The sequence below is a fragment of the Galleria mellonella genome, unplaced genomic scaffold (genome assembly GCF_026898425.1).
Source record: "Galleria mellonella isolate WM207_F2 unplaced genomic scaffold, CSIRO_AGI_GalMel_v1 utg89, whole genome shotgun sequence".
Lineage (NCBI taxonomy): Eukaryota > Metazoa > Arthropoda > Insecta > Lepidoptera > Pyralidae > Galleria > Galleria mellonella.
In genome coordinates, this window is record NW_026442169.1 from 561,868 (window position 1) to 589,568 (window position 27,701).

Consider the following 27,701-nt stretch of genomic DNA (forward strand, 5'->3'; position numbering starts at 1 on the left):
GCAATGCATTAGTGGAAATCGTATTCAAATCGTTTAAGCCATTTCTGAGATTAGCGTGCACAAACATACAGACAAATAGATAAAATTTCGAAAATCACTGTTTTAGGTTCTATTGCGTTTATAAAGCCTCCCCGTAATAGTTTTTCTTATATATCTTCCATGTACAGACAGCGACCAGTTACGTTTTTATTATATGTATTAATATGGAACGTCGACTGTATATTTCTCTTTAGGTTTTGGGCGAAGAGGCTTTACTAGAGGTATCTACAATCTCAATCCTATTCAATAACAGATAGATAGATAGATAAATTATTTATTCATCATTACAAACGCATAATTTATTTATTTATTCATTAACAATAATTATAACATTATAACAGCAAAAGCCAAATCAATGTTATAGATCTAGTGTGCTAACATGCAAAGTTATAATAAATGTATTTAACCCGACTCGAGATATGTCTGAGCCGCTTCTAATATCTTTGGCAGGCTGCTACTAAATATATCAATGATGTTTATTTATAATATTATTTAATAACCGTACTGCGTATCGTAATTTATAAATTTATAAGCAAAACAGAAATGTGTTACTTAATAACTGTGTTAGTAATGAACCTATTTGGATATAGTTTTTTATCTGAAAGAATATATGTCTAGTTGCTTTTTAGTTAGGTTACTGCACTAGATTACCCGCCAATTAATTATTTTCTCTCTAACTACACTGGGTTGGCTGGAAGAGATCTCTTTTAGAGATAAGCCCTCCCTTGCTATATGTATTGATCAAGTGTAATAAAGAATATATATATATATATATATATATATATATATATATATATATATATACAGATTCGTCCTATACACGTTTTCTCAAAATCTGTTCAATAGTTTAAGACCAAAATAACTGGCTTTGTTACATTTGTAGTCGGTTTTTTTTATGCAACACATTCTTTAAATATATTATTATTCTTACCATCATAATATAGGGAAAGTGATTTCTTAGAAAAATCGTAATTTATAAATTTATAAGCAAAACAGAAATGTGTAGATAATTTTATGAACGATTATTACGGTGAAAACGTTAATAACTCAGCACTAAGTTGCAGAGTATCCGCAACGCTGATATACTGCTGATCCCTTGTAAAAAGGATGAATAATAAAATTGACTTCGAATAATATTGATTGATGCCTCGTGGTTGATGACAACGCCATTAGGCGCTTGGGGGAAAGGGATTGTTAGTAATGGAGACTGAGAATCCCATTGCTAGCAATATACCCAACCTAGTCGACCTCCTCGCGGTTCTCCCTGGAAACTATCATGGTTAATTCCTGATGAATTCATCATAATGGGCTAACTGGCCTGTTTTCATTCTCATCTATCACCCTTCACTGGTGCTCCGCCAGCGTATCCCGTTAGCGCAGGCGGGGTTAGCTTTCCATTTTCACCCATCAAAAAAAAAAAAACGCCATTAGGCGTTAAGTCCGCCATATGTATCTACACTTATATAATTATGTATTGAAGTTTCAATAAAAAATATCATTATTTAACATAATACACTAGTTGACTCAGCAAACATTGCTTTGCCTCTTACTGCCACTCTCCGAGTCTATTTCTTTCTATCGAGATAAACCCTAACTCTCAAATTTGGGCAAAATTTACAAAATTTCATTAAAATCGACAAAATTGTCTCGAAAATGTTTTAAACATTTTCCAAACAAAAACACAGAATTTTTATATACGTATTAAGATTTCTACCATTCGGTAATTTTTTCATTACATACTGGCAACTTTTATGAGTGTAAATAAAACAAAGCTCGGGCGGATATTGCGGCCAAGTATCCCGATATGTCGGCTCAACTGCACCGCGTCATTGTGGTGCTGCTACTCGCATTTGCAAACTTGACTAATGCCTTATACGACGAGGCCGTCGAAATCATCCATATCGGCAAGGTGATCAGCGAAGATATCATAAAAACGTGGAAATTGGTCGATTCCACTCATTTTAACGATGAAGACCTACCACCGATCCTCATCAAAAATAATGAGAAGAAAGTGATGAGCATGCTGAAACACATTAACAGTCGCATACAAAGGTTGGACTTGGACGTCAATCAAATTGGGAGTGTGGCGTGTAAGATAACTAGTCAACGGCTGGAGAGCCAGCTGAACCTGTTAGCCGAACTAATATATCAAGTGGAAGCGACACACCAGTTGTACATCGAGTATGAAAAGAACCAGAACGGACTGGAACAGATGACCCTGGAGGACTTTGCGAAGTGGTGCGTATCCCATGATCCCAGTGCGCTAAGGGGATTATTGGAACGCATCCATTCACTGTCGATTAATCCCAATAAGCATCCAATGGGAAGGAGTTTGCTCGAGTTAATCCTGAAGAATTTAAAGGTTTGGCATATTGTATTACATTTTTACTATATTATAAATACGAAAGGGAGTTTGTTTGTTGTCTTATAGCTCCTTAACAGCTTAACCAATCATTATGAAATTTGGTATACGCGTACTGTATGAGATGGGGAAAGATAAAGGCTACTCTTTATCTTGATCGGTAAACACATTGTAGTCACGCGAACGACGTCGCAGGTAAAACTTAGTACATAATATTCATTTAAATATAATTTTGTCATTATTAATTTCTGTTCATATATTACGTGCATGAGTTGTTTTTTTTATACAACTTAGAATGGCAAACAAGCTGACGGTCCACCTGATGGAAAGTGGTAAACGTCGCCTATAGACATGAGCAGTACCATGGACATAACAGAGTATACTGTTTCGTCCATGAAACCTCCATGCGTTGCCATTCCTGAGGACTCAGGTGTTATTCCTCTGTATCCAGTAAATTAATTTAATTTATTTTTTTATACAAAATCCCAAGTTTTTGTCTGGTTTTTGGGCTGTACATAAATGTATCAGTCAGTCAATTGTCGCTTTATTTAATGAACTATCAAGTTAGATAAATAACACAAAGGTCAACGGAATCAGAATGGTTTCACCTTTAGATAAGTATTAGGTTATTAACTTCAACATAATTTATACGTAATAAGACGCTTATGAATGCTCTTATTGTAAAAAAAAAAATGAGTGCAAATATAAAGTGACTTAGAGGAATAAGCGTAGAAGAGATGGACGCGAGGAGCGAATTAGTATAGTCTTTATTCGTGGGAAATACGTTTACAATTTGAGAAACCACGCCATCAATGAGTTTTTATGTAAATGTTCTTTAGGTTTTGACCTTATAATGAATAAGATAAAAAACTGATAAAAATTTATAAGCATTTTAACAAATTTTCATCAACTCAAAAACAAATTTTGTTTTTTTTTTTTTAATTGAAAAAATAGGTTACTCTCTCACTCATATCTTTTTGTTAGAGACTATTGTTATTTTTTTTTAATGGATGATAATGGAATGGTAAGATCGCCTGCGTTATCAGTGTACATTGGTGGAGCACCAGTGAGGGGTGATAGGTGAGAATAAAAAGGTAGGTCAGTTAGCCCATCGTGACCAATCTAACAATAAATCAGTCACGATAGTTTCCAGGGAGTACCACGAGGAGGTCGACCTGACAGGGTATACGAGGTCTGTCCGGAAAGTTCGTATAAAAGTGTTCTGGAATGCGAGAAAGAGGAGTGGGGAGGCCAGGTAAGCGCAGGACCCCTTCCTTATGTCCCTAACAATGCTTCAGTTCTGGTCTGACCGCCGTGCGGTGCGAACTGGCTTGTCACGCCATCTGTGAAGTTACCTCTTAACGAAACCCCGTCGGCATGGAGCCCGCTTCCGTTGAAGAGCAGCGCGTCGTAATCAAGTTTCTCTCGAAACTCGGCAAGAATGGCCGTGAAAGCAAAGAGTGGAAGACATCCGGGGAACCACGAACAAAAAAATCAAGAAAATCCCGCTCAAATGTCAAGACAATGTTGATTGTTTTTTTCGATGTTCGGGGGATTGTCCATCAAGAATTCGTCCCTCCAGGCCAGACAGTTGATGGAAAATTCTACGTCGATGTGCTCAGACGCCTCAAAGCTCGTGTGGCACGAGTTCGTCCAGAATTGGCGCGAGAGGGGCGTTGGATTCTTCACCACGACAATGCCCCTGCCCACACCTCTCTTGTTGTCCGTGAGTTTTTGAGTAAAAATTCCATTACGGTGACCGAACACCCCCCCTATTCGCCGGATTTGGCCCCGTGTGACTTCTTCTTGTTCCCAAAAACCAAATTGGTACTTCGGGGGCGGCATTTGGGGGACATAAATGAGATAAAAAAAGCTACGACGGGGCAGCTGAGAAACCTACAACCAGAGGACTTTCAAGGAGCCTTCTCACAGTGGAAACGGCGTTGGCACAAGTGCATTATGTCACAGGGGGAGTACTTTGAAGGGGATAAAATTGATTTACCTGAATAATTGTAAAATAAAATTTTTAAAAAACTTTTATACGTACTTTCCGGACAAACCTCGTATTGCTAGCAATGGGACTACTAGTCCCCATTACTAACAATCCCTTCTCCCACCAAATATTATTATTAATAGCGACAGCGAAGAATCTTATTAACCCTTCTAGAGGATAAAAAAATATACTGTTTACAGGATATAGAGAAAATACCTTGTATATAGCAATATATCCAACCAGACCGACCTCCACGCGGTCCCTCCTGTTGTGTCGTGGTTCTTAAGAAATTCGTCACAGTGTATCAACTCACCTGCTTTTATCCTAACCTCCTATCCCTTACTGGTATCCCGCCAGCATACGCGGATAGCGCAAGTGGGGAAACCATTCCATATATTGTAAACAATTAAAAAAAAATACTAGGACGTAAAACTATTATCATAATATATTATATATGGCATAGATTATTTATTTATTCTTTATTGCACAATAAAACTTTGTACAACTGGCGAGCTTAATGCCATAGCATTCTCTACCAGCTAACCATTAGGTAAAAACAGAAAGCGTATGAAGGGCAGATGTGGCGAAAAATATGTGACATAATTATAGCAACATAGTAAAATAATTATACATAAAAACTATGGTAAATATTATGGTATATATATTATATTACTGTTCGATAACTTCATTAAATAAAATAAAAAAAAAATACGGATATTATACTATTACTTGCATCTTTAAAGGTTCTCATTAAAATACATTAGAATTTTATAAAGCGGTCAGAGGTCGGTACAAAAAACACGGTCGGGTATAGCGAGAGCGAAAGTATTTCAATAAACTTTTTGTTCACTAGTGGTGGGATTGCGCGTGGGGTGTGCCGCTAAATCGGTGTTGCCAGCTACCTGATAACCTCGCCATTAAAAGGGTATTCGTGAACTTCCCTTACTACACTTTTATTTATTTACACTTTATTCCAACAGCAATAAAGTATAACTTTTGTTCAAATAATCACAGAAACACTATCTGAATAATATGAGGCAAATAGCTGACGGTCAACTTGATGGAAAGTGGTAATTGTCGCCTATAGATAAGAGCAATACCTTGGGCATAACAAAGTATACTGTTTCGCCCAAGATACCTCCCATGCGTTGCCATTCTTGAAAACTCAGGTGTTATTCCTCTGTACCCTGTAAATTAACAGTCATATCCCACCCTTCAAACCGAAACACAGCCTTGCAAACACATCTGCTTCACGGTAGAAACACGAATGGGACAGAGTTGGCCAAGCAAACAACTTTTATACAAAGTCTCCCTCTGGTAAAATTAATGAATTATACATTTATATACATTTTCATTAAAATTCGTAGCACGATGCAAATGTTTCTATTTTTTTATTGCGTACAAAATAACGTAGGTATTAAATTAATTAATTTCCAGTTTCATTTTACGCACTGGACTTCTAAATTGAGCCTTTATTAAATGGTTTTATTTAGCTCGACCTGTACGGTATTTATTTATTTGGGTCAAAATTAGAAATTGGAATTTAAGCACCTTCCCGTTGTCAGATTGATCTGAAATTTGGTACACACATTTAATTTAGATGACAATACAATATAATAAAATCAATAACATTATAAATCTAAGATGGCCGCCGATACAAAATGGCGGATTACATATTTTTCCTTAACCCCCGCAATATGGGTATCAAATAAAAGGGCTACACTAGTAAAACACGATGATTATGTCAAAATTTAAAATTCAAGATGGACGCCGTTCCAATATGGCGGACTAGGTACATATTTTTCCACAACCACCATAATATGGGTATCAAATAATAAGACTACACTGCAGAATACTGTCATTATGTCAAAATTTCAAATTCAAGATGGACGCTGTTACAAAATGGCGTATTAGGTGGGGGCATGATTAGTCGTATCGAGAACAGTTGCGTCTAAGATTGTGTGACGTTAGAGGGGCAGATAAAAAAAAAATAGGTAATTAGATACCTCGTTAGTAAGCGGTAGTTATACCACCCAAGTTAAGGTAATAGGTTAAAACGTGCCGAGGACTGTATGGCATTAGGGTGGATAAAAATGTAATGTCGTAAGCGCTTCCACCTCAAGATTGGGCGCATCTTGTTGTATATTAAGCTTTGCCCCTTTACTAAACTGCGGGGGGGGGGGGGTCGACCGTTAAAATGCCCCTTAATCGTGGGAACAACATGGTAACAATAAACAAAAAATACCAACAAATATAAATAAGACTGGAGGCTTACCATCAGTACTTGAAATATTTGTAGGTGCAAAAGTAATGTTGCGGTCCAACATTGACGTTACAAAAGGATTGGTAAATGACGCTATAGGCCACATTACAGAAATTTTTTGGCCTCAGTTCCGTCGAACCCAAATGTACGAAACAGATATATCATCAGTTTTAATTGACTTTGGCACAGACGGCATGCACGTTATATACCCTAAAGCCGTACAGTTTCCAGCAAAATTCAATTATGGTACGGCTGAAAAAAGGATGTTGCCCTTAGTTTTGTCATGGGCATTCACCGTCCATAAAATGCAGGGCAGCACCGTCGACCATGCAGTAGTATATTTGGGCTCAAAATGGTTTGAGGAAGGACAAGCATACGTGGCTCTAAGTCGAGTCAAGTCTCTGGAAGGGCTATGTATTGAGGAATTAGATTATACTAAATTATTAGGTAAGAAACCATGCAATAATGATGCACCATGCAATAATGGGGCCCCTCTGAAATCATACCTATAGCAGAGCATATCTTATACTTTAGTAGATCATGAGCTCGGCGTTCGCTAGTGAAGCCGTAACGGCTGGTTATTGATGGTCAAAACCTCCAGTTACGATTATAGTAAGTCGATTCAGCGGAACCTGGACTCCGGAGTTATGAGGTTTCGGATGCGACCGGGATAAACCGCTAGGATGATGATGATGACGATTATAATAAGTCGATGCAATCCACACTTAGTATAGTAGAAAGTAATACAGAAATAGTTAATGGGCCCCACGTTTTTATTTTAGTCTAATATGCCTAAAAGCTATTCTGCCTAGTACTAAAATATTTCTGAACTAGAAGGTCAAAATACCTACTTGTTATAGTGTGGGCTGCTTAGTTTACCTACCAAGCAAACCCTGGTGTTAGTGTTCTCTCATGAACTGCCTTTCGGCCGCTGACATGGTTCATGTTATGACAACCACTACCATCAGAGATATTAATGACCGAGATCACCTACGTAGGTTGATAGGTAAGTAACTATTTATTTATTTTGTAGTTTTCAGGGCACATAAAATAAAACCGTTTAACTTAAAAGTTTTTTTACCGATTTTTATTTGTTATTTATAAACAGTTAATAATTTTATGCGGTCACTAATCAATTTTCAGTATGTATCAATTTGAATTTCAAATAACAATGCAATACAATGGCCGTTATTAATTTTGTACATATATAATGTATTTATTTATTTTGTATAGGTATAATTTTTGTTTCTTTACCTACCCCAATAATGAAGTACCGCGATCGTGATTCACTGTTCATCACAAAGATCGACTGGAAGAGATAGCTACTAGTATCAAGTCCGGTTTTTGTACCATATTTTATTTTAGTCAATAAAGTTGTTTAAATAAAATAAATAAATAAATACTTGTCTATAAAAATTATAAGACAGGTGTCTACATTCATAACACATATTGAAAGAAGTTATAAACATGTTGTGTTTGATTATATCAATATTAATTTATGGGAGAGCGGCAAGTTCATTGTCACAGCTGGCCACACCGCGCCGTCACAGGCGGGCGAACAGTGCGCCCGCGTCCTCCGCCATGGCCGTCCGACGCCTGCGCACCTTTCTCGCGTTAATCGCGCTTGCGCACACCTCGTGCGCATTAATCGACGAAGTCATAGACGTTCTTAAAATCGGCAAGGAGGTCGCCGAGGACATTATAAATAGTTGGGACGTGGTCGGCAAGCGATTCAACGCGACCGATGGAGTAGACCTGCCTTTCGTTAGGCGAGGGGAGAGGCAAATCTTGTCGCGTATCGCCGTCGTGTCGCGGTCGATCGAAAAGTTGGAAATGCGTCTGCGAAGGACTAATGCCGTGTCGATGCTGTTGACCAAAAAAGCGGGCAACGGTGCGAGGTTAGAGTTGAGGCTGCACGAAATGACGGACTTGCTGAACAGGGTGGCGGCCGCCAACCGACAGATGCGGGAATACGTGAACCTCCAGCGGGAACTAGAGAGGAGCACGCTGGAGAACTTCGCCGAGTGGTGTGTGTCGCACGACCCGGGCGCGTTGCCTGGCCTACTGGAGCGAGTGCACTCACTTGTTGACCCGCCAAACAAACATTTGCTTGGGAGAAACTTATTCCGATTGGTCCTCGAGGACATTCAGGTTTGTTAGTTACGTACACATTACATACGTACATACAATTAGCAAACATAGCATTCCGTAACTGTGCCACATTGTGAACGATGCTGCCCCGGATGAAAAACATTGTAAACATGAGACTGTATGTGCAATAATGGCTTCACGCGATATATGTAAGGTACATCAAGCAGTCAAGAGTACTGTTACATTATAGGATTCCGTAAACAAATGACAAAAACAAACTCCTTGTAGGAACTAGTAACACCTATCATCAAGATCTTTCTGAACTCCTAGTGCAACCTATTCTAAACGAGTAAGATCAATATTTAACATTAAATAAATCGTGTTTGAATCCAGAAACTACACTAATTTTCGTTATATTTATTTGGATATCTGCGTGTTTTAATATAATAACAAAGATATAGAGGGGAGACGTGATCTTCTGAAGACAGTGTACGAAAACAATAAATTATTTCTACGACGGACGTCTCAACGTATTCAAATGTTTGAACATTTGAATGCATGGAGAGGTCAAAATCTTATCACAATATTGTTATTTCTCGATAGGCTTAAGACATTTTGAAGGTTGTCCTTTAAAATGTCTTAAGCCTATCGAGAAATTTTGTTTCCTTTGCCTTATCTTAACCATAGTCTGAATTTCATTAAAATAATGTCTTTTAATAATGCTAAATTAATTGATTTCGTCAATTCAAAAGTACTTACACTGCTGTGATATAGGCAGTCAATTTAAAAACTTCAAATAAAGCTACAGAACCCTGTTATTAGGTATCCAACACAAGCTGGTCAGTTAACGTTTTGCATTGTGTGATTTATCCACAGTTCGTCTGCACTCGAGTGATATGAGGTCATTTGTCACGTCTTTATTTACAGGCTATTGAGCCCCACAACAAGGTCCGCATTACTCTATATCCGTTTGGTAGTCTGTACTTGACATATGAGATTAGACGTTGTTTTTTTTTTAAATGAAATCTTTAAGTGCGTTGGGCTTTTTTCGAAATGGAAAAAAACCATTGAACTCGGGACATTGTTACCGTAACCGACCCCTCTGTCGATTCAAAAAATACACCCGTAATCGTTCAAGTTTTCACTTCTATCAGCACTCTCAGAGTGTCACTGTCTTTTTTTTTTATATAACTCAGGGGGCAAACAAGCATGCGGCTCACCTGATGGTAAGTGACTACCGCCGCCTATGACCTTTTTAAAAAGGAATATGCTCTTTTCTTAAAGGTTACGAATGTAAACTATTTTAAACATTAACGTAATCAAAGAGAAAGAAACAGGTTTTTGGTTACGTGGAGGTTTTCAAAACCAGTTGTAAAATGACGAGTACAAAATAGCTAGTATTATGTTCGCTGAGGAAACAATTAGTACCACTTATTCTTCATTTCAAACATTAATTACCCACTGTTGGACATAACATGCGTTAGTTACTATGGCGAGCAAAGATGAACAAAAATTGAGATAAACAAAGTGAAATATTACATGTGTACTACACAACATTTATTACAGCAGTTGTTAACTGTTCACTGATGGGCATACGCCTCCCCAATAAGGGGGGCGTTGCCAATAGTTGTCACGTTTGGCAAACGAATTGGCAGTTAGTTAGGCTACCTAATATATGCAGTATTTTGGGGGAAAAGGTATTGTTAATTATAGGGATTAGTAACCCCATAGCTATCAATACACCTTGTCAGATCGACCAACCCGAGGATTCCCCTGGAAACCATCGTGTTCAATTCCAAGTGAATTCATGACGATGAGCTTACTGAGCTACCGTTTTTCTAACGCAGACGGGGTGACCATTCCATTATCGTCTATTTAAAAATATTAATAGTAGCCAAAGTACTGCTCATGTCTATAGGCGACGGTTACCACTTTCTATCAGATGGGTCGTCGGCTCGTTTGCCATTCTAAGTTGCATAAAAAAAAGAATATATGCAGTAATTATGATATTTAAATTTGACGCCAAATTAAATGTAGTTTTAGTTAAAGTATAGATCGATATATAAGTATAGAAAGAAAATTTAAATTATGTTTAACACAAAGCAAGTAATTACTATCTTGCTTAATGCTTAACCTAAAAATCAAGCAACAAAGAAAAAAGTTATTGTTTACAACAAAAAAAACTGTAAATGTTTCCACACATCCTACACACTATATCCTTTGTGGACATGAGACTAAGTTTCAGAGGTACCAATTTGTATGAAAATGTTTGTTTTTAACATATTATCTACATTCCATAGTAAAACCATTCATAGCAATTCATCTATTTTAATTAATTTCTAGTACGTGTTTGAAAACGTGTTACAAATTAGCATGATAATTTTTAGCAAGATTCTCTGAAAGGGACCTAATGTGCTTAAGCTTAAGTATTGTTTTGCCATGAATATTGAATTCATGACTTTGATATTAGTATAACAGTATAGCAACAATAGTCGCCATGAGTCAGCGGGTCAATTAACTCCCATCTCAATGATAGGACAGGGCTGAGCAAACTTCCGACGTCCTCACTACATTGTCCCCTCTCATACAAATTATGTAACTCCCGTATGGAGGTATTATATATTCATAATGCCTATAGTAAACGTTTTTTTTTTTAATGTATGATAATAGAATGGTAACCCCGCCTGCGCTATCGGTATATGAAAGATGACAGGTGAGGATGAAAGTAGGTCAATTAGCCCATCGTGACGAATTCAACTAGAATTAACCACGATGATTTCCAGAGGGAACCACGTGGAGGCCGACCTGACAGGGTATATTGATAGTAATGGGGTTATTTGACCCCGTTACTGACAATCCCTTTCCCCCTATAGTAAACGTTTTGAACATAAGCTTCTACACCCTTATTCATAAAAATTAAGATGTTCTACTAATCTATTTTAACTAGTTCATTGTTTTGTCAGTTTCTGTCAGATTGGAGATTTAACTTAAAGAGATAAAATAGTTCCATAGCTAAAATGGATTTAAAGAAACATAGAGAGATTTGACGATTTTATAACTAAAGGGGAGGGGGGGTAAATCTTTTTTAAGCAACTTAGAATAACTAACAAGCTGACGGTTCATGTGAGAGAAAGTGGTAACCGTAGATACTAGCAAAGTATTAAGTTTCTAAAATCTTTCCAAAAAATTAACACACTTTTTTTTTGGACAAAAATCACTCTAATGAATCTTAATGAATGGAGAAATGTAATCGTTTCAGAGCATTTTTTAAATAAACAGAAATACTGAAAATTACTTACACTTCTTTTGTGGTCACTATGTAAGTCTGGCCACATTTTTATGTAGATATTATTTCTTGTTTCTATTTAAATGATTGTCTCGTCTTGTATATATATGTATATATATTATCGCTCTTAAGAATATTATTTTTCACTGTGACCGTCTACAAAAATTGTTCAATTGTTTTTTGAAAATTAACACATACCTAAAATTCCAACGTTGCCTCAATTGAATATGACTATAATGATTTTAAGAGACTGTTTAAATCGAAATTCGATTTAAATAATAATTGTAGGCTATATGCTTGTTAAAACTGGACGGTAGAAGGAAATAAATTTACATATATTAGCAAAAAACTTCTTTGCGAATAATTTATATTAAACGGCTTAAAAAAATAGCATGTTCTCTATTCGACATCACGCGATATCTTTTCCAAGTGTAAAGCGACTTTTGATGGCACATTTTTAAATAAAAGTGTTTAAATACCACGGCATTGGTTTTGATGCATTTAAAAAAAAAGACGTTTATCAGAATATGAACCTTAATTGCGCAGTAGTAAAGTATAATAAAGAAACAGATTACAAGATACACCAGTACCTATTATTAGATTATGTTGTCTTATAATATTAGCTATTATATCCTACCGCAGTTACGAAGGGCAAAGAGCAAATCATAGACTAGTATCACAAACTGATTAAACTCAACAATAAGAAAAAAAAAGAAAAAAGTACAAATATTTTTAATAAGAAAGTTTGAATCTTTCGTCATTTCTGAACCGATTTCGATAATAATTTTAGTGACCAATAAGGTTTATTTCCGTGTACATACGAGGTCTGTCCGGAAAGTTCGTATAAAAGTGTTCTGGAATGCGAGAAAGAGGAGTGGGGAGGCCAGGTAAGCGCAGGACCCCTTCCTTATGTCCCTAACAATGCTTCAGTTCTGGTCTGCGAGTTCTGCGGTGCGAACTGGCTTGTCACGCCATCTGTGAAGTTACCTCTTAACGAAACCCCGTCGGCATGGAGCCCGCTTCCGTTGAAGAGCAGCGCGTCGTAATCAAGTTTCTCTCGAAACTCGGCAAGAATGGCCGTGAAATTTTTGCCGATCTCAGAACAGTTTATGGGGATGATGCTGTGAAGGAACCAACCGTCCACAAGTGGCTAAAAAGATTCAGAGAGGGCCGAGAAAGCGTTCAAGATGACCCACGTTCAGGACGTCCTTCCACTTCACATTCCGACGAAAACGTGGAAAGAATTCGAACTTGTGTTAATGGGGACCGTCGTTTAACGGTCAGACAGGTGGCTGAAGAGCTTAATTTGGGCAAAACCGTGGTCCACGAAATTCTAAGAAACGAACTTCAAATGAAAAAAATTTGCGCCAAGATCGTTCCGTGAGTTTTTGAGTAAAAATTCCATTACGGTGACCGAACACCCCCCTATTCGCCGGATTTGGCCCCGTGTGACTTCTTCTTGTTCCCAAAAACCAAATTGGTACTTCGGGGGCGGCATTTGGGGGACATAAATGAGATAAAAAAAGCTACGACGGGGCAGCTGAGAAACCTACAACCAGAGGACTTTCAAGGAGCCTTCTCACAGTGGAAACGGCGTTGGCACAAGTGCATTATGTCACAGGGGAGTACTTTGAAGGGGATAAAATAGATTTACCTGAATAATTGTAAAATAAAATTTTTAAAAAACTTTTATACGTACTTTCCGGACAAACCTCGTATATTAATTTTATCCCGATTGAAAGTAATCTGTCGACTGTTAAATTAAATAAATTTAACCCTTCTTTGCATACAGGTGGAAATTTCCATCACAACATTGAATACCCAAAAATTATATAAAAGACCAAGTTCACGTTAAGTTGATCGTGTCTGGATACCTTTTTAATGTCCATTGCAGAAAAAAAAACCATAGCTATAAATTTTTCCTTTAATTTTGAACATAAATTATATCACCTTGACTTATTTCACCAATAAAAAAATTATGCAAAGAAGAGTTAACAGTCGACAGGGATTTGTAGAAGACACTACGCCGACCCCAAATAAATGAGTAAAGACAAGGCAATGATGATGAACGTAGCGCGTTTATTTATAATATTGAATTACATAAAAAATCATAACAGAATAAATGGTTCGCACTTTTTAAAGAGTGACGTAATCAAGTGACTTGGCAATGTTTTTCGCATGCGAACCTATCGAAGCACAGAAACAAGTTTTATCACGTGACAGTGAACTTTGAGGCTGTATATGTTATGAATCACATGTAGATAATATAGATAAAAAATAGAAAAGATGGGTGTATCTAAACTTATCTTGTGTGGTCTTGGCATAGAATAGGCCAGCCCTGCCTTTCCCGTTGGTTTTGTGAGAGGCGACTAAGGGAGAGCGAGGGGTGGAAAATAGCGTCCCTCTTAAAACTACTCTGAAGCCTAACTGTGTTGCCAATCTGCCTGCTAAGCGTGGCAATTACTGGCAAATACCCCCAAGCGGGGAAGCTTATGTTCAGCATTGGACAGTTAAAGGCTGATATTATTGATGGTGATCTAAAATTATCATTTTTAAAAGACTTACAAATTAAAACTACAAATTACCTTTGTAAACAAAATACCTGCACGAAGAGGGGAAAAGGGATTATTAGTAATGCGGATTACCAGTCCCATTGCTAGCAATATACCCTATCAGGTCGAACTCCACGCGGTCCCCCTGGAAACCATCGTGCTGAATTCCAGATGTATTCATTACGATGGGTTGACCTGCCGTTTCATTTTCACCTATCACACTATTATCACCTCACTGGTGCCCCGACAGTGTATACCGTTAGCGTACAAGGGGTTCCATTCCATTATCATCCATTAAAAAAAATACCTGCACGAAATTAAAATTTAATATCCCTAGACAATGTACTCAAATCAAAGAATGCCAGGTATTAGGCATGGATTTGAAATAACCTCCTACGACCACACAATTCAGGCGAGCTTTAGCAAAGCCATTTCAAAAATTCTAATGATTTTAACAGTTCGTATAGGTCCATTGTCTATGGATACTAAACTAACAAAAGGCGTTGATGACTAATACAAGCTATTTTTCGTATCTCTGTAGGAATCTCGTTCTAAAGATGACTAAACGTAGACGCGAAATTAAGCTAAGACAGCATTATACATACCTATTGTAAACAAGTATATTGTCTTTGTTCTTCATAAATTTAATAATAGTTATATAAAAGTACATACATTATAATAATTATGACGTGTACAACTGTTATAGCAATTGTATGTTTGTTAATCCATTAATTTACCCACTTGTCGTGTAGGAGAATTATTTTCTATGGACTTGAATAAAAAAAATTATCAATTTCACTATCTTTTATTTTCAAAAAGAAGAGACTCTCAATTCATCTGTATTTTTCGTGTGAAGGTTATACAATTATTTTGATAATTTTTGAATCGATTTCAAAATACTTTTTGCTATCTATAGAGTTTTGTTACCATACTGATGCCATAAATGAGACATCTTAAGTGACTTCAAAACGGATATTTTCAATGCGTTTGTCAATTTGTATATGTTTCTACAGAGCATAAATCTAAGTTTTTGGACATTACGTGATTAGGCAGTTAATTTTCGCTTTTACATACATTAGCTTTTTCCCTCACTTTAAGCGCATTCTTGTCTCTAAGTCTCTTAAGTGTGTGGAGATATCCGAAAAATAATTTCAAAATTATTACAATTTTCTAATCCCAACAGTTTTGATACGATAGCTAGTAAATAATAATATTATTACTATTAATTCTTGTATAACGAATCATCCCATCGCAAAATATATTACGAGTCGAAAGCACATTTGGGTCTCAATGATAAACAATGTTTACTTCAATCCATAAGCTTCCGCACTCAGTTTGTGTGATCATTTCGTCGACAAGTTTGGTTGTAAAATAAAACGTGAGACAGGAAATATCCAATTTACAAAATGGTCTAGTGCAAGGGAAAATATTAAATTTTTATCTATCGATAATTATAATTGTAATAACACATCGATAGAAAGAGATAAAAATATCGACATTGGTACATAATGAGACAATTTGACTCGTTGTTGTAATAATAAGTAATTAAGTAATGTACTATCTGTTTATTTTATTCTATCCTTGACACAATTATAATGTATTTTTATCTAATAGGAATTTAGTAATTTAATAAAAAAAAAAACATATGAATACAAAAACCTTTTTATTTTAGTTGGTTGTTTATTTTATGCATTGTTATTTCGATAAAAAGATATACCAAAGATTCACCTACTACTTTAGCCAAATAAAAAAAAAAATATATATATATATATATATATATATACGAGGTTTGTCCGGAAAGTACGTATAAAAGTTTTTTAAAAATTTTATTTTACAATTATTCAGGTAAATCAATTTTATCCCCTTCAAAGTACTCCCCCTGTGACATAATGCACTTGTGCCAACGCCGTTTCCACTGTGAGAGTGTGAGGCTCCTTGAAAGTCCTCTGGTTGTAGGTTTCTCCGCTGCCCCGTCGTAGCTTTTTTTATCTCATTTATGTCCCCCAAATGCCGCCCCCGAAGTACCAATTTGGTTTTTGGGAACAAGAAGAAGTCACACGGGGCCAAATCCGGCGAATAGGGGGGTGTTCGGTCACCGTAATGGAATTTTTACTCAAAAACTCACGGACAACAAGAGAGGTGTGGGCAGGGGCATTGTCGTGGTGAAGAATCCAACGCCCCTCTCGCGCCAATTCTGGACGAACTCGTGCCACACGAGCTTTGAGGCGTCTGAGCACATCGACGTAGAATTTTCCATCAACTGTCTGGCCTGGAGGGACGAATTCTTGATGGACAATCCCCCGAACATCGAAAAAAAACAATCAACATTGTCTTGACATTTTTAGCCACTTGTGGACGGTTGGTTCCTTCACAGCATCATCCCCATAAACTGTTCTGAGATCGGCAAAAATTTCACGGCCATTCTTGCCGAGTTTCGAGAGAAAGTTGATTACGACGCGCTGCTCTTCAACGGAAGCGGGCTCCATGCCGACGGGGTTTCGTTAAGAGGTAACTTCACAGATGGCGTGACAAGCCAGTTCGCACCGCACGGCGGTCAGACCAGAACTGAAGCATTGTTAGGGACATAAGGAAGGGGTCCTGCGCTTACCTGGCCTCCCCACTCCTCTTTCTCGCATTCCAGAACACTTTTATACGAACTTTCCGGACAGACCTCGTATATATATATATATATATATATATATATATATATATATATATATATAAAATATAAATAAATATCGAAAATAGTTCGGTCGCTAATCACTTTTAAGTGCACGCACATATTTGCTTGCTATCTGCAATTCGATTCATCCATTTCCGAGAATCCCAAACAAAGAGCAACATAAAAATTGAACACGTTCCAAGCAGGTTTGCGGGAGTCGTCAGCTGACGCGACTGTACAATTACTTGCAAACGAGCAATAATAATACCGCCATGTCACAATACCGGTGGCACGTTAAAAAGGCCCATATTCACACGGATATAAGACTCATTATAATCGGAATATAAACACGGCTATGGGCAACAGTAATGCGGTAGTGTTGTACCAGAGCCGGTGATCGATGTCGATTTGTTTTCGACAACAACGATTCGTTATGATTATATATCATATGAAAAAGTTTAATTATTAAACAAAAGATATTTGTACATAAGCGATAAAATTGTACTAAAAAAATAAAGCAGCATTAATGGTATGGGTAAAAATATACATATGAAATAAAAAAATGTCAACGTGATTTTGATTTTTTAATTTTTACATACCATTACAAAACAGCTGTGCAAACATCCGAAATCCGTGAGTCAATTAGAATAATTGACAATCATCAATTTGAAACAATCAAACGTTTCCTTTCCATCGCGGAAACGTAAGCAAAACAATGGCATTTCATTTGGCTGCTAGAGGTCGATTGAAAGTTCAATGTTTTACGCCACAATAAAATATGTTGACGATGTCACTTTTCTTCCAGTGTTCGTTCGTGGAGTGAGAGATTAGGTCGTGCATAAGATAAACATCGATATACGAGGGGTCGGACGTTGTGTGAGCATCACTAAACGATCCCCACTAGTCAGTCAAAGTGTATAGCAAGCTGTTCCCTCACTTCGACCGCCGCTGCCTGCGCTAGCGGCTTAGTTCAGTGCGCCCCGTGCCGTACAATACTACGTTACCTTACAACAACGCGTCACAATGAGGTTAACAGCGCTTTTTGCGCTGCTGACATTCGTGTTAGCCGACCATCTCTCGCCGTTTGACAATATACGCAAGGAATTCTACACAATTGAAGGAGAACTATGGATAAACGTTCTTGATCCGGAATGGAGCGAGTCCGGCCTCGGTGACGTCGAGCTAACAAAGGCATTTGTCGCTTTCGACGGTCGAATCCAGTCAACCCAGCCGGTACCCCGACCACCCTTGAAATCGTGGTGGTGGAAGAAGCCCTTGGAGCAAATACAGCTCATCGAAGGGGTGTACGTTAAGTTTATCGAGTTTCTGAAACGCCAGGCGGTACCCGGTTCTGTGCCTGCACCAGTGAAGGAATGGTTGGATTTAGCTGAAAGCATACTTATGGACACGAAAACATCGGTGCCACAAGCAGTGAAGCTGCTGGAACATTCAATACAACACGGCGATCTTTTCCGAAAAATATTGCAGGTAACAAATACAAGTTGATGTGATGAAATTGCGCGCTCCAATTTTCTAATCGAAATTAGCAGTAAACAACAAATTTTTGTATGTACATCAAAACATCCAATTAGAAGGTTCAGTTTTAAAATTTAATGACGGCGCGTAATATAATAACATTACTATCAATACGCGATAGTTATACGACTCAATATATCATAAACAAACGTAGTGATTAATGTAATAACTTTAGATACGCGCCCACATAATGTATACGATCCAGAAGCGTTATCACAACACGAGACGTGCTGAACGTACATTATTTTGAATGTCTTTAACGTAGTAGAAACGATTTAAATAGAAAAATATTATACACTCGACATATTACTGGATATCAAACAAAAGAGAAGGGGACTTTGTATAAAAGTCGTTTGCTTGGGTACCTCTGTCCCATTCGTGTTTCTACTGTGAAACAGTTGTGTTTACATAGCTGTGTTTCGGTTTATAGGGTGGGATATGGCGTGAATTTACAGGGTACAGAGGAATAACACTCGAGTGCTCAGGAATGGCAACGCATGGGGGTATCATGGGCAAAACAGTATATTCTGTTATGTCCATGGTACTGCTCATGTCTATAGGCGACTGTCTCATTTCATCAGGGGGGCCGTCAGCTTGTTTGCCATTCTAAGTTGTATAAAAAAAAACAAGAAAACTTGAATAGAATTAAGAACTATTTGATGTCATTCTTCTTACAATTTTAATGCGTTTATTTTGCAAGTTCCATCAACATCGAATAACTAATTCAATAAAAAAAAATATATATATTTATCATATCTTGTGTGGAGTAATTGAAACCAATTGCTTACATGAACGAAGCATCTAATATTTAATTGGTAACACGAGGCTAAAAACATTCAACAATCAACGAATAGTGTTTTATGTTCATTATATAGGAATTGGAATTAATGCAAACGTCACACTTTTGCCATTTTGTTACAAACACTGGAATTTTTGGATAGAGAAACTGCCTTCGTCTGGCGAAAAAAAAATGTTAATAATTAGGTTTATTCAATGTTCTCAAAAGTGATTACTTTTATATGAAGGGCATTTTTACTATACGACCAAAATATATTTACTAAAATTTGTCTGAATGTAAACAATTTTGCATGTAAATACCTAATTCTTTAATTCAATGTAAAAAATTTGTCGAAATTAGCATTTCAAGGCAATATCGTTCGCTTATCGAACAATGATATTTTATTTTCAATTTCTTGTTATGTCTGTTCCACTTTAACCACATTCCAAGCAAAAGTAGTAACTTTCACAATACTAGTACTTACTAAATAATGGTGTTCATCGTAAAGAGAATTTAAAACAAACTATGGATCTTGAAAAGAAAAACGTAGACGTTTGTTGGTTTGATGACAAACATAAAATGATTATAACATTCTAAAGAGACGTTGAATAAAAATGTTTTACGCATCATCATTCTTTCTGTATGACATTCATCATAACAATTTCAAACATATATTACAACAATAAAAAGGTATACCTGTATTGTTATGTATGAGAATTTAGTAGAAGAATTCCATGGTATGTTCATATTAATTGATAATTAGGTTATACATGCTAATCGATAAATATTACATTCCATTACATAAACCTAAAAGTAATGAATATTTCATTACATGCTTATTAGTAAATTATGTCATATTCATAATGAACTCATTACGAAGTTCCTCTGACAAATTGTTATAATTTATTTTCTAATATTGATTTAAAGATAAAATTGTAATTTACTACATTAAATAATATTTTATATACATTTATGAAATTATAAAGTATAGAAGCATAACACCTTGGTCCTCAGGAATGGCAATGCATATTTGAATCGAAACTGTGGTAAACGGTGTTGGTGACAAATTTACTCAATGTTTTCTTTTATGTTTTTCTCAATGTATTGTGTTCTTTACTTTGTCATTATTAGTTTAATCAAATAAATGAAAATAAATAAATAAAGGGTAATATGGGCAATATACAATAACAGTATACTCTGTTATGTCCATGCTACTGCTCATGTCTATAGGCGACGGTTATCACTTTCCATCAGGTGGGCCGTCAGCTTGTTTGCCATTTTCATTTAAACAAAAAAAGTATTCTAAATAAAGGAAAAAAACACTTATACCTATTACTCGTATGTCATTAATATTTTAAACATGGAATAAATGCATCAAGAAGGGTGGCGCCCCCTTCCCAATTAGCGTTCCAACATATTGAACAAATGCGGGTAACCCAAATTTAATTATTCAATTGCTATTTCCAGGACCAACATCCCGACTTGTGCGACTTGCAGCTGTCACCCCACCAGCTTATTTACGATATGTACAATACCATATCGCTGACAGAGATCAAGGGGTACGCCATGATGCAGTTTTCGTGGATGCTCCTCAGAGTGTACGGAAGAGGTGAGCGATACTCACATAATAATTGCTATATTATATATTTTAAAGTTTTTTAAAGCCACCCCTCCCTTTCCCGTGGGTGTCGTACGAGGCAACTAAGGGAGCTTATGGTCGAGGGATGGGCAGCAGCGTCCCTGTTAAAACATCATCAAAAGACAAATGTGATTGCCAACCCGCCTGCCATGCGGGGCAACTACTGGCAACCTCCCCCCCCCCCCCCCTTATAAGGGAGGGTTATGTTCAGCAGTGGGCAGTTAACGGCTAATACAACAATATTCACACACGCAATAACATTGAGGCTCAAAATTTTCCAATAGATTCCCTCTAATTTTGTTGTCGTAAAATTAATATAGTCACAAATTAATTTATTACCTAATATATGTAATATTGTTAGGATTACTTGTTTGTTCATTCATATTATTAAGTTTATTACGCTGCGTTTACTTATATCTTGCTAACGTTCGCTAAAAAATTAATAAATATTGCAAATAAGGCACGTGGCATGTGTCATAACTTATTTACATTAAATTAAATACGAATCAATTAATAACCTACGAGCTAATACCCATAGTAAAGCACAGAAGCTTCCTGGAACGATTACCAGGAGGCTTCTGGGTAGAGTTTGTTGGGCCACGACTCGCACGTATAACGGCCCAAATGAGTGGCTTAGTGCGGAAATGAGGAGACAAATTTACATTTGCATATGAGTCTACGTTTACATAGTACTTAAATTAATGCTGAAATTACATTTTAAAATGAGGTACAATGCACTTCGTTTGTATCGCCGTTATCACTTATAAAGCCATTCAATTTAGGTAGTTTCATATGTTAATATATCTGACAGACCACAAAACCGCACACATGACAAACACAAACTAAATTATACTTTATATTCGTAGTACATAAGTTCTAATACACGAAAGTATTTTCATAACAAACTGTAACGTATTGTGTAGGTTTATTATATATTAATATATTATTATTATTATTTACATATTGTTAAGTTTTATCTTTAGCTGTACAATTTTTACCTTCGAACATACTATAGTTTTCTTTCAGCTTCTCAAAGATCGACTGTTATAAATATCTCCATGGGATAAGTATGTCATTGTATATTTAATGTTTTTATGTATCCAATATAAATTGTGTACAATAAAAACTTTACAATACAATACAAAAGATGATATGAGTCATGAAGGTTATGGTCCCTTTATGGAATTAAAATATTATTAATGAACTTATTTGAATAAGCGATACAAAATAATTACTAATGTATTAAAAATCTACAATATTAATATTACAGGAAATTTCACACAAGAGGCAAGTCTAACGAGACAAAGATACGGACAAAGGACAAACCAGACCGCAGCAGCAGCGCGAGCGGCCCTGTCTCAGGCCAAACGGGACCTGTACAGATGCGATCCACCCCAGCACATTGAAGGTATGAAAAGTTCAACAATCTTTACCTGAGATATATCCAAAGGTCAGATAGTAATGTAGATTCGAAGCAAAACTGGTTATGGATAAAGGGACGATAAAGTTAGTTAATTTTATTTTAGAATACAACAAAGAAAAGATATCCGAGAATATCACACAATACCGTCTAGTCTCAAACAACGAAAAACTTGTACATATCTACCTACCTATCTGTCAACCCTGTCCTCCATTAGGGTAGACAGAAACAATGGAGCGTCAAATACAAGGAACTTGTACTATAGGAGATATTTGATCATTTGTATTTTTTATATCATTAAAATAGTAAAAATGTCTAAAACAAAATAAACAGATCAATTATGCTCATTTCCACAGGCGAAACCTACGACCAAGTGACCCGTCTACTGCAAGGATATATCGAAAACGAGGTGGACATGAACGCCGATGGAACCTGTAGAGAAAATTGCGCGTTTTACACTTTAGCACAGAACCATGGTTGCTTCAAAGATCAATTTTGTTCGAAGCAACCGGCTTGCAAAGGCAGGATCATAGATTGTCAATTCGTCGACTCCGATATGTGGGTGTGCCCTGCGGTAAGTAATAACCACTTGAAACCATATCATTTGGCGATAACAAACGCAAATTTCATTTTTTTAGGAATTGTAGGAGAGATTAAATTCTAGGGAGTCACTGATATCTTTATGAAATTGATAGGACGGCAGTTATGATATAAAAACCTAAATAATTGGTGAAATATTATCAACAATTTTAATTTACACAAGTATTTGTTACAAATTTCAGAGTGCAAAAAGCAACCGCCGGTATGAGTGGATCGAGTATGAAAACGGACGCACACTTGGAAGAGTCGGAAGTTGTATGCGGGGGACAACAAAGGTGAAAACTGTTTGTTATTCAAAGCACAAAACGGATAGAGGATTGATTTCATAGCTATTGAATAAATAAATGTTCTCTTATCAATTCTGTAGAAACAATTCTACAGTATTTTTATTTATTTATTTAAATCTTTATTGTACACACCAGTTATAAGAATATGACAGACGTAATGAAATGTACAAAAGCGAGCTTAATTCTAATAGAGCTTTCTTCCAGCAACACCCAAAGTGGAAAGGAGCATCAATGTCAGCGGGTAGAGCGGTGTACAATATTGTGACAAAGTGTCTAGTTGTTATAACTGAATTTGATTTACAGATTGTAAATAGATCTTTTTTGCATCTTAAATTCGAATAGTGACTATTGTCAGAGTGTCTACAGGTGGACTCGTGGTGGCGCTGGTTGTTCTGGCACTGCTCCTATTGTATGTGTTTGTGTGACGACGCAGACTTCAGATCTCACCGGTACTTCAGTCTCCACGAATGCACTTCCGATGTTAAAAATAACAAGTTAGTCCCTCGTATTTATAGGGACACCCGCACAATTAGTGTAAATAGGTGCATGAATATATAACACTAAACTTCCATATTTTAAAAGCTATTTTTCCCATGTTCATTTTCAACTGCTTTTTTCCTAAGGTCGACTCATGGTGGAGAATGTTGCTCCTCCACTGTTCGTACTGCCTTTGCCTGTGCGAGGATGACGTCAACACAGCTGAACGTTTCTTCAGCATGAAGGAAGCAGTGGCAGACGTAAAGAACAATAAGTTAGTCCCGAATACAATAGAGGGATTTATAGTTTGGTGTTATAATATTTACACTTTCCGCTAAAAATGTATTGTAGTTAGATATTAAAATATCAAATCACTGCTTTGGAGACAAAGTAAACATATACCTACTAACAGCATGGGTGCGGGTGTCCTAACTTTAAAACCCTTGTAAATTACGTTACATAACATATATATGAATATTTTCCAGGGTCATCACTGGAGTTCGCCTAGTCAAGCATGGTAAAGTATTCCATCTTCAAATTAGCGAAGGTACTCTAAGTGAGAGAGGATCTATTACTCCTGGCACATGGGTACCGATTAAAAAATTTGATCCATTTGAAAGTGGAATAAAAGAAGGCGTTGATTACCATACTTTGACGTATGAACGAAGAGCCATCGATTTAGATGAATTGGACTCGCCAGCCGGTCATGTCTTAACTGGAGTGAGGTAGTAATTACAATTCAATTATGTTTATTTTACAAGTACCAAATTCCTATCTAATTATTATTTCTCAATTTATTATAGATTTAGCATGATTGGATCCCATCTACACTTCGAAATACGGTCGACACCGTTCAACTACGCAACCGGTCGTCTTGCATATGACAAGAGCCAATGGATCAGCAATGACAACACCGACGGTACAGATACACCGAGGTAATAATTTTTAATATTCAACAAATACATTGGAGATTATATTAACTTATTCAATTTCCGAAGAAATCTGTTAACATGCTGATAATAACATGTTAATACTAGCAACACTAAATTAGAACATGAATGGAAGTGTAGTGATCACTTGTTTATTTCAGGTCCCGTTTGGAGCTACATTACCCTGATATACCGAGTCGAAGCCACGTTTCACTACCAGTGGACTCCAAACACGATCAATACGTGGAGTTTACCCATAGCGACTTTGACGCTGACGCCGCGCAGAGCACTGTACCCTTTATTGACGTTCAACCAGTGCAGACGTTGAAAGGTAAAGATATAATATTTTACGTAACATTTTCAATTTAAATGTTAAAAAAAAAACAATAAATGGGATTTCTTGGCGTTATTAATTAAGGACGGTAGAATTATTTTGTTTATGCAAATTTGATTGACAAATAAGCTGACAGTTCACTTGGTATAGTGAAGATAAAATAGTAATCATCGTTAACAGATATAAATACCATCGTGGATACCATAGAACACTAAAACTTATATGCTAATAGTCATTTGTTGTCATTTCTGACATGACGTCATGCCTTGGAGAATTGAAAGAATTGACTTGCCATATGTGCATTAGCCATATTGAGTAAAAATAAATAGATGAGGATTGTTTAAAAGATCTCATAAAGACTTGAGATAAACTTTTAGTGACGCAATCTAGTAGGAAATTGAACGTAACACAATAAAACATTGACGATCTAGAACAGAACCACAATCACTGATGACGAACGATTAAAAGAGAAGAAAAACTGATTGATCAACGGGACAAATTATTGAAATATTGTATGTAACATAACAAATCATTACAAACGGAAGTAACGACGGCCTTACCCACCCAAGGAGACAACTATTGCTGTTAAATCAATGTGGAATATTTCTGAGACGTTGCATATGTGTGTGTGTAGGTGGTGCGTTGCTGAGCGGTGCTGGTGTGGTGCATCGCGGCGCGGACGGTAACGGAGGGTTCATCGCGCTGAAGGTGTTCACCTATGACTTCTCGCGGCACATACAGGCCGAGACGCCCGTCAACGAGTATTACGACGTTGACACAGATACCACCGAGCTGATGCCGCCTCTCAATTAGTCTTTAGCATTATATAATCATTTTTATAACGTAATGTAACATTTTGATAAATAAATAAAATTAAGACGTATCCGCGTTTTGTTTCTACATTATCATTGCAGAAATTTTAAAAACTATTTCTTTTCAAAATAAGTTGATGAGGAAAAGATAAGGATTAACTTAACTAGATAAATGAAACAGAAAGACCCGAATGTTATAATGAATGAGTATGTTGATAAAGGACAACAGAAAAAAAAAACTATGTACAAAAAGTTTGAAGTTTTTGGTCGTGGTTTTCATGATTGATAATATGTAGGCAGAAATTAAAGAATATTGGGACCAAAAAGGGATGAATGGATTAATGACGACTATAATGAATTGTATGAAAGGCGATATATAAATAAATATAAAAAAATATACTGGGTTGATTAAGAAAAAACTGTACCTTATGAAAAGAAACAAGTCATACATTCTTGTACGAAAGTACGTATAAAAGTTTTTTAAAAATTTTATTTTACAATTATTCAGGTAAATAAATTTTATCCCCATCAAAGTACTCCCCCTGTGACATAATGCACTTGTGCCAACGCCGTTTCCACTGTGAGAAGGCTCCTTGAAAGTCCTCTGTTGTAGGTTTCTCAGCTGCCCCGTCGTAGCTTTTTTTATCTCATTTATGTCCCCCAAATGCCGCCCCCGAAGTACCAATTTGGTTTTTGGGAACAAGAAGAAGTCACACGGGGCCAAATCCGGCGAATAGGGGGGGTGTTCGGTCATAATGATAACATGGTTTATTTATTTTAATATTGTCTTGACATTTAATTTTCTTGAATATGTTTATTCTTGCCGAGTTTCGAGAGAAACTTGATTACACACCAATTATACACAAAAATATAACATTGTTAGGGAATCAAACGCCTCCCCACTCCTCTTTCTCGCATTACGGACAGACCTCGTACAGTAATATCTTAATTTAAAATGACGTCATCAGTCGTCATCAATTCTTAGGCGACATTGATAACATGGTTTATTTATTTTAATAACTTTAATTTAATAGTTTATTGTACACACCAATTATACACAAAAATATAACAGAGGGAATCAAACGTACAAAGGCGAGCTTAACTCTAAAAGAGTTCTCTTGGAGCAAACTCAAAGTGGAAAGGAGCATCAATGTCAGCGGGTAGAGCGGTGTACAATATTGGGAAAACTTTCAAACAAAGGAACTAGACAAACTTAATTGACCAAAAGAAAATATGGTACAAAAGGCGGACTTAATGCTAGTAGCATTCTCTACCAGTCAAACTTTGGAATGAACAGTGAATCATGATTACGGTAATTCATTATTGAAATTGGTAAAAATTTAGATTGAAGCTCAAATGGTGAAGGAGTCTGACATAAAGCCAGACTTATAAAGTGGTAAGAGAAGTGTAAGGGTGTTATTAGAACTATTTGTGGCCATGTGCTTTGCAGCCACGTGGCCAATTCTTAACTGATTTTGACAATTCTTTTTGCAATCTATAGGCATCATAATCATGTTGCACCGAGATTAATTTAGTGTCGATTAAAGTTGCAGTTTTGCTGTATTTCTTTGTAAAGCAAAAAATAACTTGTTGAGAAATAGACACCATTTATAGGAACGATTCCGCGTTCCACTTGTATAT

General features: G+C 36.5%; 2 protein-coding genes across 5 annotated transcripts in view; one reads left to right on the top strand and one right to left on the bottom strand.

The window, feature by feature from the left end:
- LOC113519921 (E3 ubiquitin-protein ligase Ubr3) overlaps positions 1–27,701 on the bottom strand; it is a 151,192-nt gene that overhangs the window by 34,934 nt on the left and 88,557 nt on the right. The window lies entirely within an intron of this gene.
- Positions 1,826–26,131, top strand: LOC113519932 (uncharacterized). Of its 4 annotated transcripts, none has more exons than XM_026905162.3 (10): positions 1,826–2,401; positions 21,030–21,171; positions 22,472–22,609; positions 22,978–23,195; positions 23,404–23,496; positions 23,875–24,002; positions 24,471–24,710; positions 24,789–24,920; positions 25,076–25,245; positions 25,883–26,131. In XM_026905162.3, the coding sequence occupies exons 1-10, from the start codon at positions 1,844–1,846 to the stop codon at positions 26,059–26,061; spliced, it is 1,998 nt and encodes a 665-aa protein (XP_026760963.1). In that variant the 5' UTR covers positions 1,826–1,843; the 3' UTR covers positions 26,062–26,131. The 4 variants fall into 4 exon arrangements, with proteins under 4 accessions (XP_026760963.1, XP_026760961.2, XP_026760962.2 ...); XM_026905160.2 differs by lacking the exon at positions 1,826–2,401 and adding an exon at positions 8,110–8,808; XM_026905161.2 differs by lacking the exons at positions 1,826–2,401; positions 23,875–24,002 and adding exons at positions 8,110–8,808; positions 24,132–24,259.

Coding starts and splice junctions, on each gene's coding strand:
- LOC113519932 (XM_026905160.2), top strand. CDS start 8,125: ATGTTGTGTTTGATTATATCAATATTAATTTATGGGAGAGCGGCAAGT. Junction 22,610..22,977: donor TCCACCCCAGCACATTGAAG/GTATGAAAAGTT, acceptor TCATTTCCACAG/GCGAAACCTACGACCAAGTG. Junction 23,497..23,874: donor GTATGCGGGGGACAACAAAG/GTGAAAACTGTT, acceptor GAGTGTCTACAG/GTGGACTCGTGGTGGCGCTG.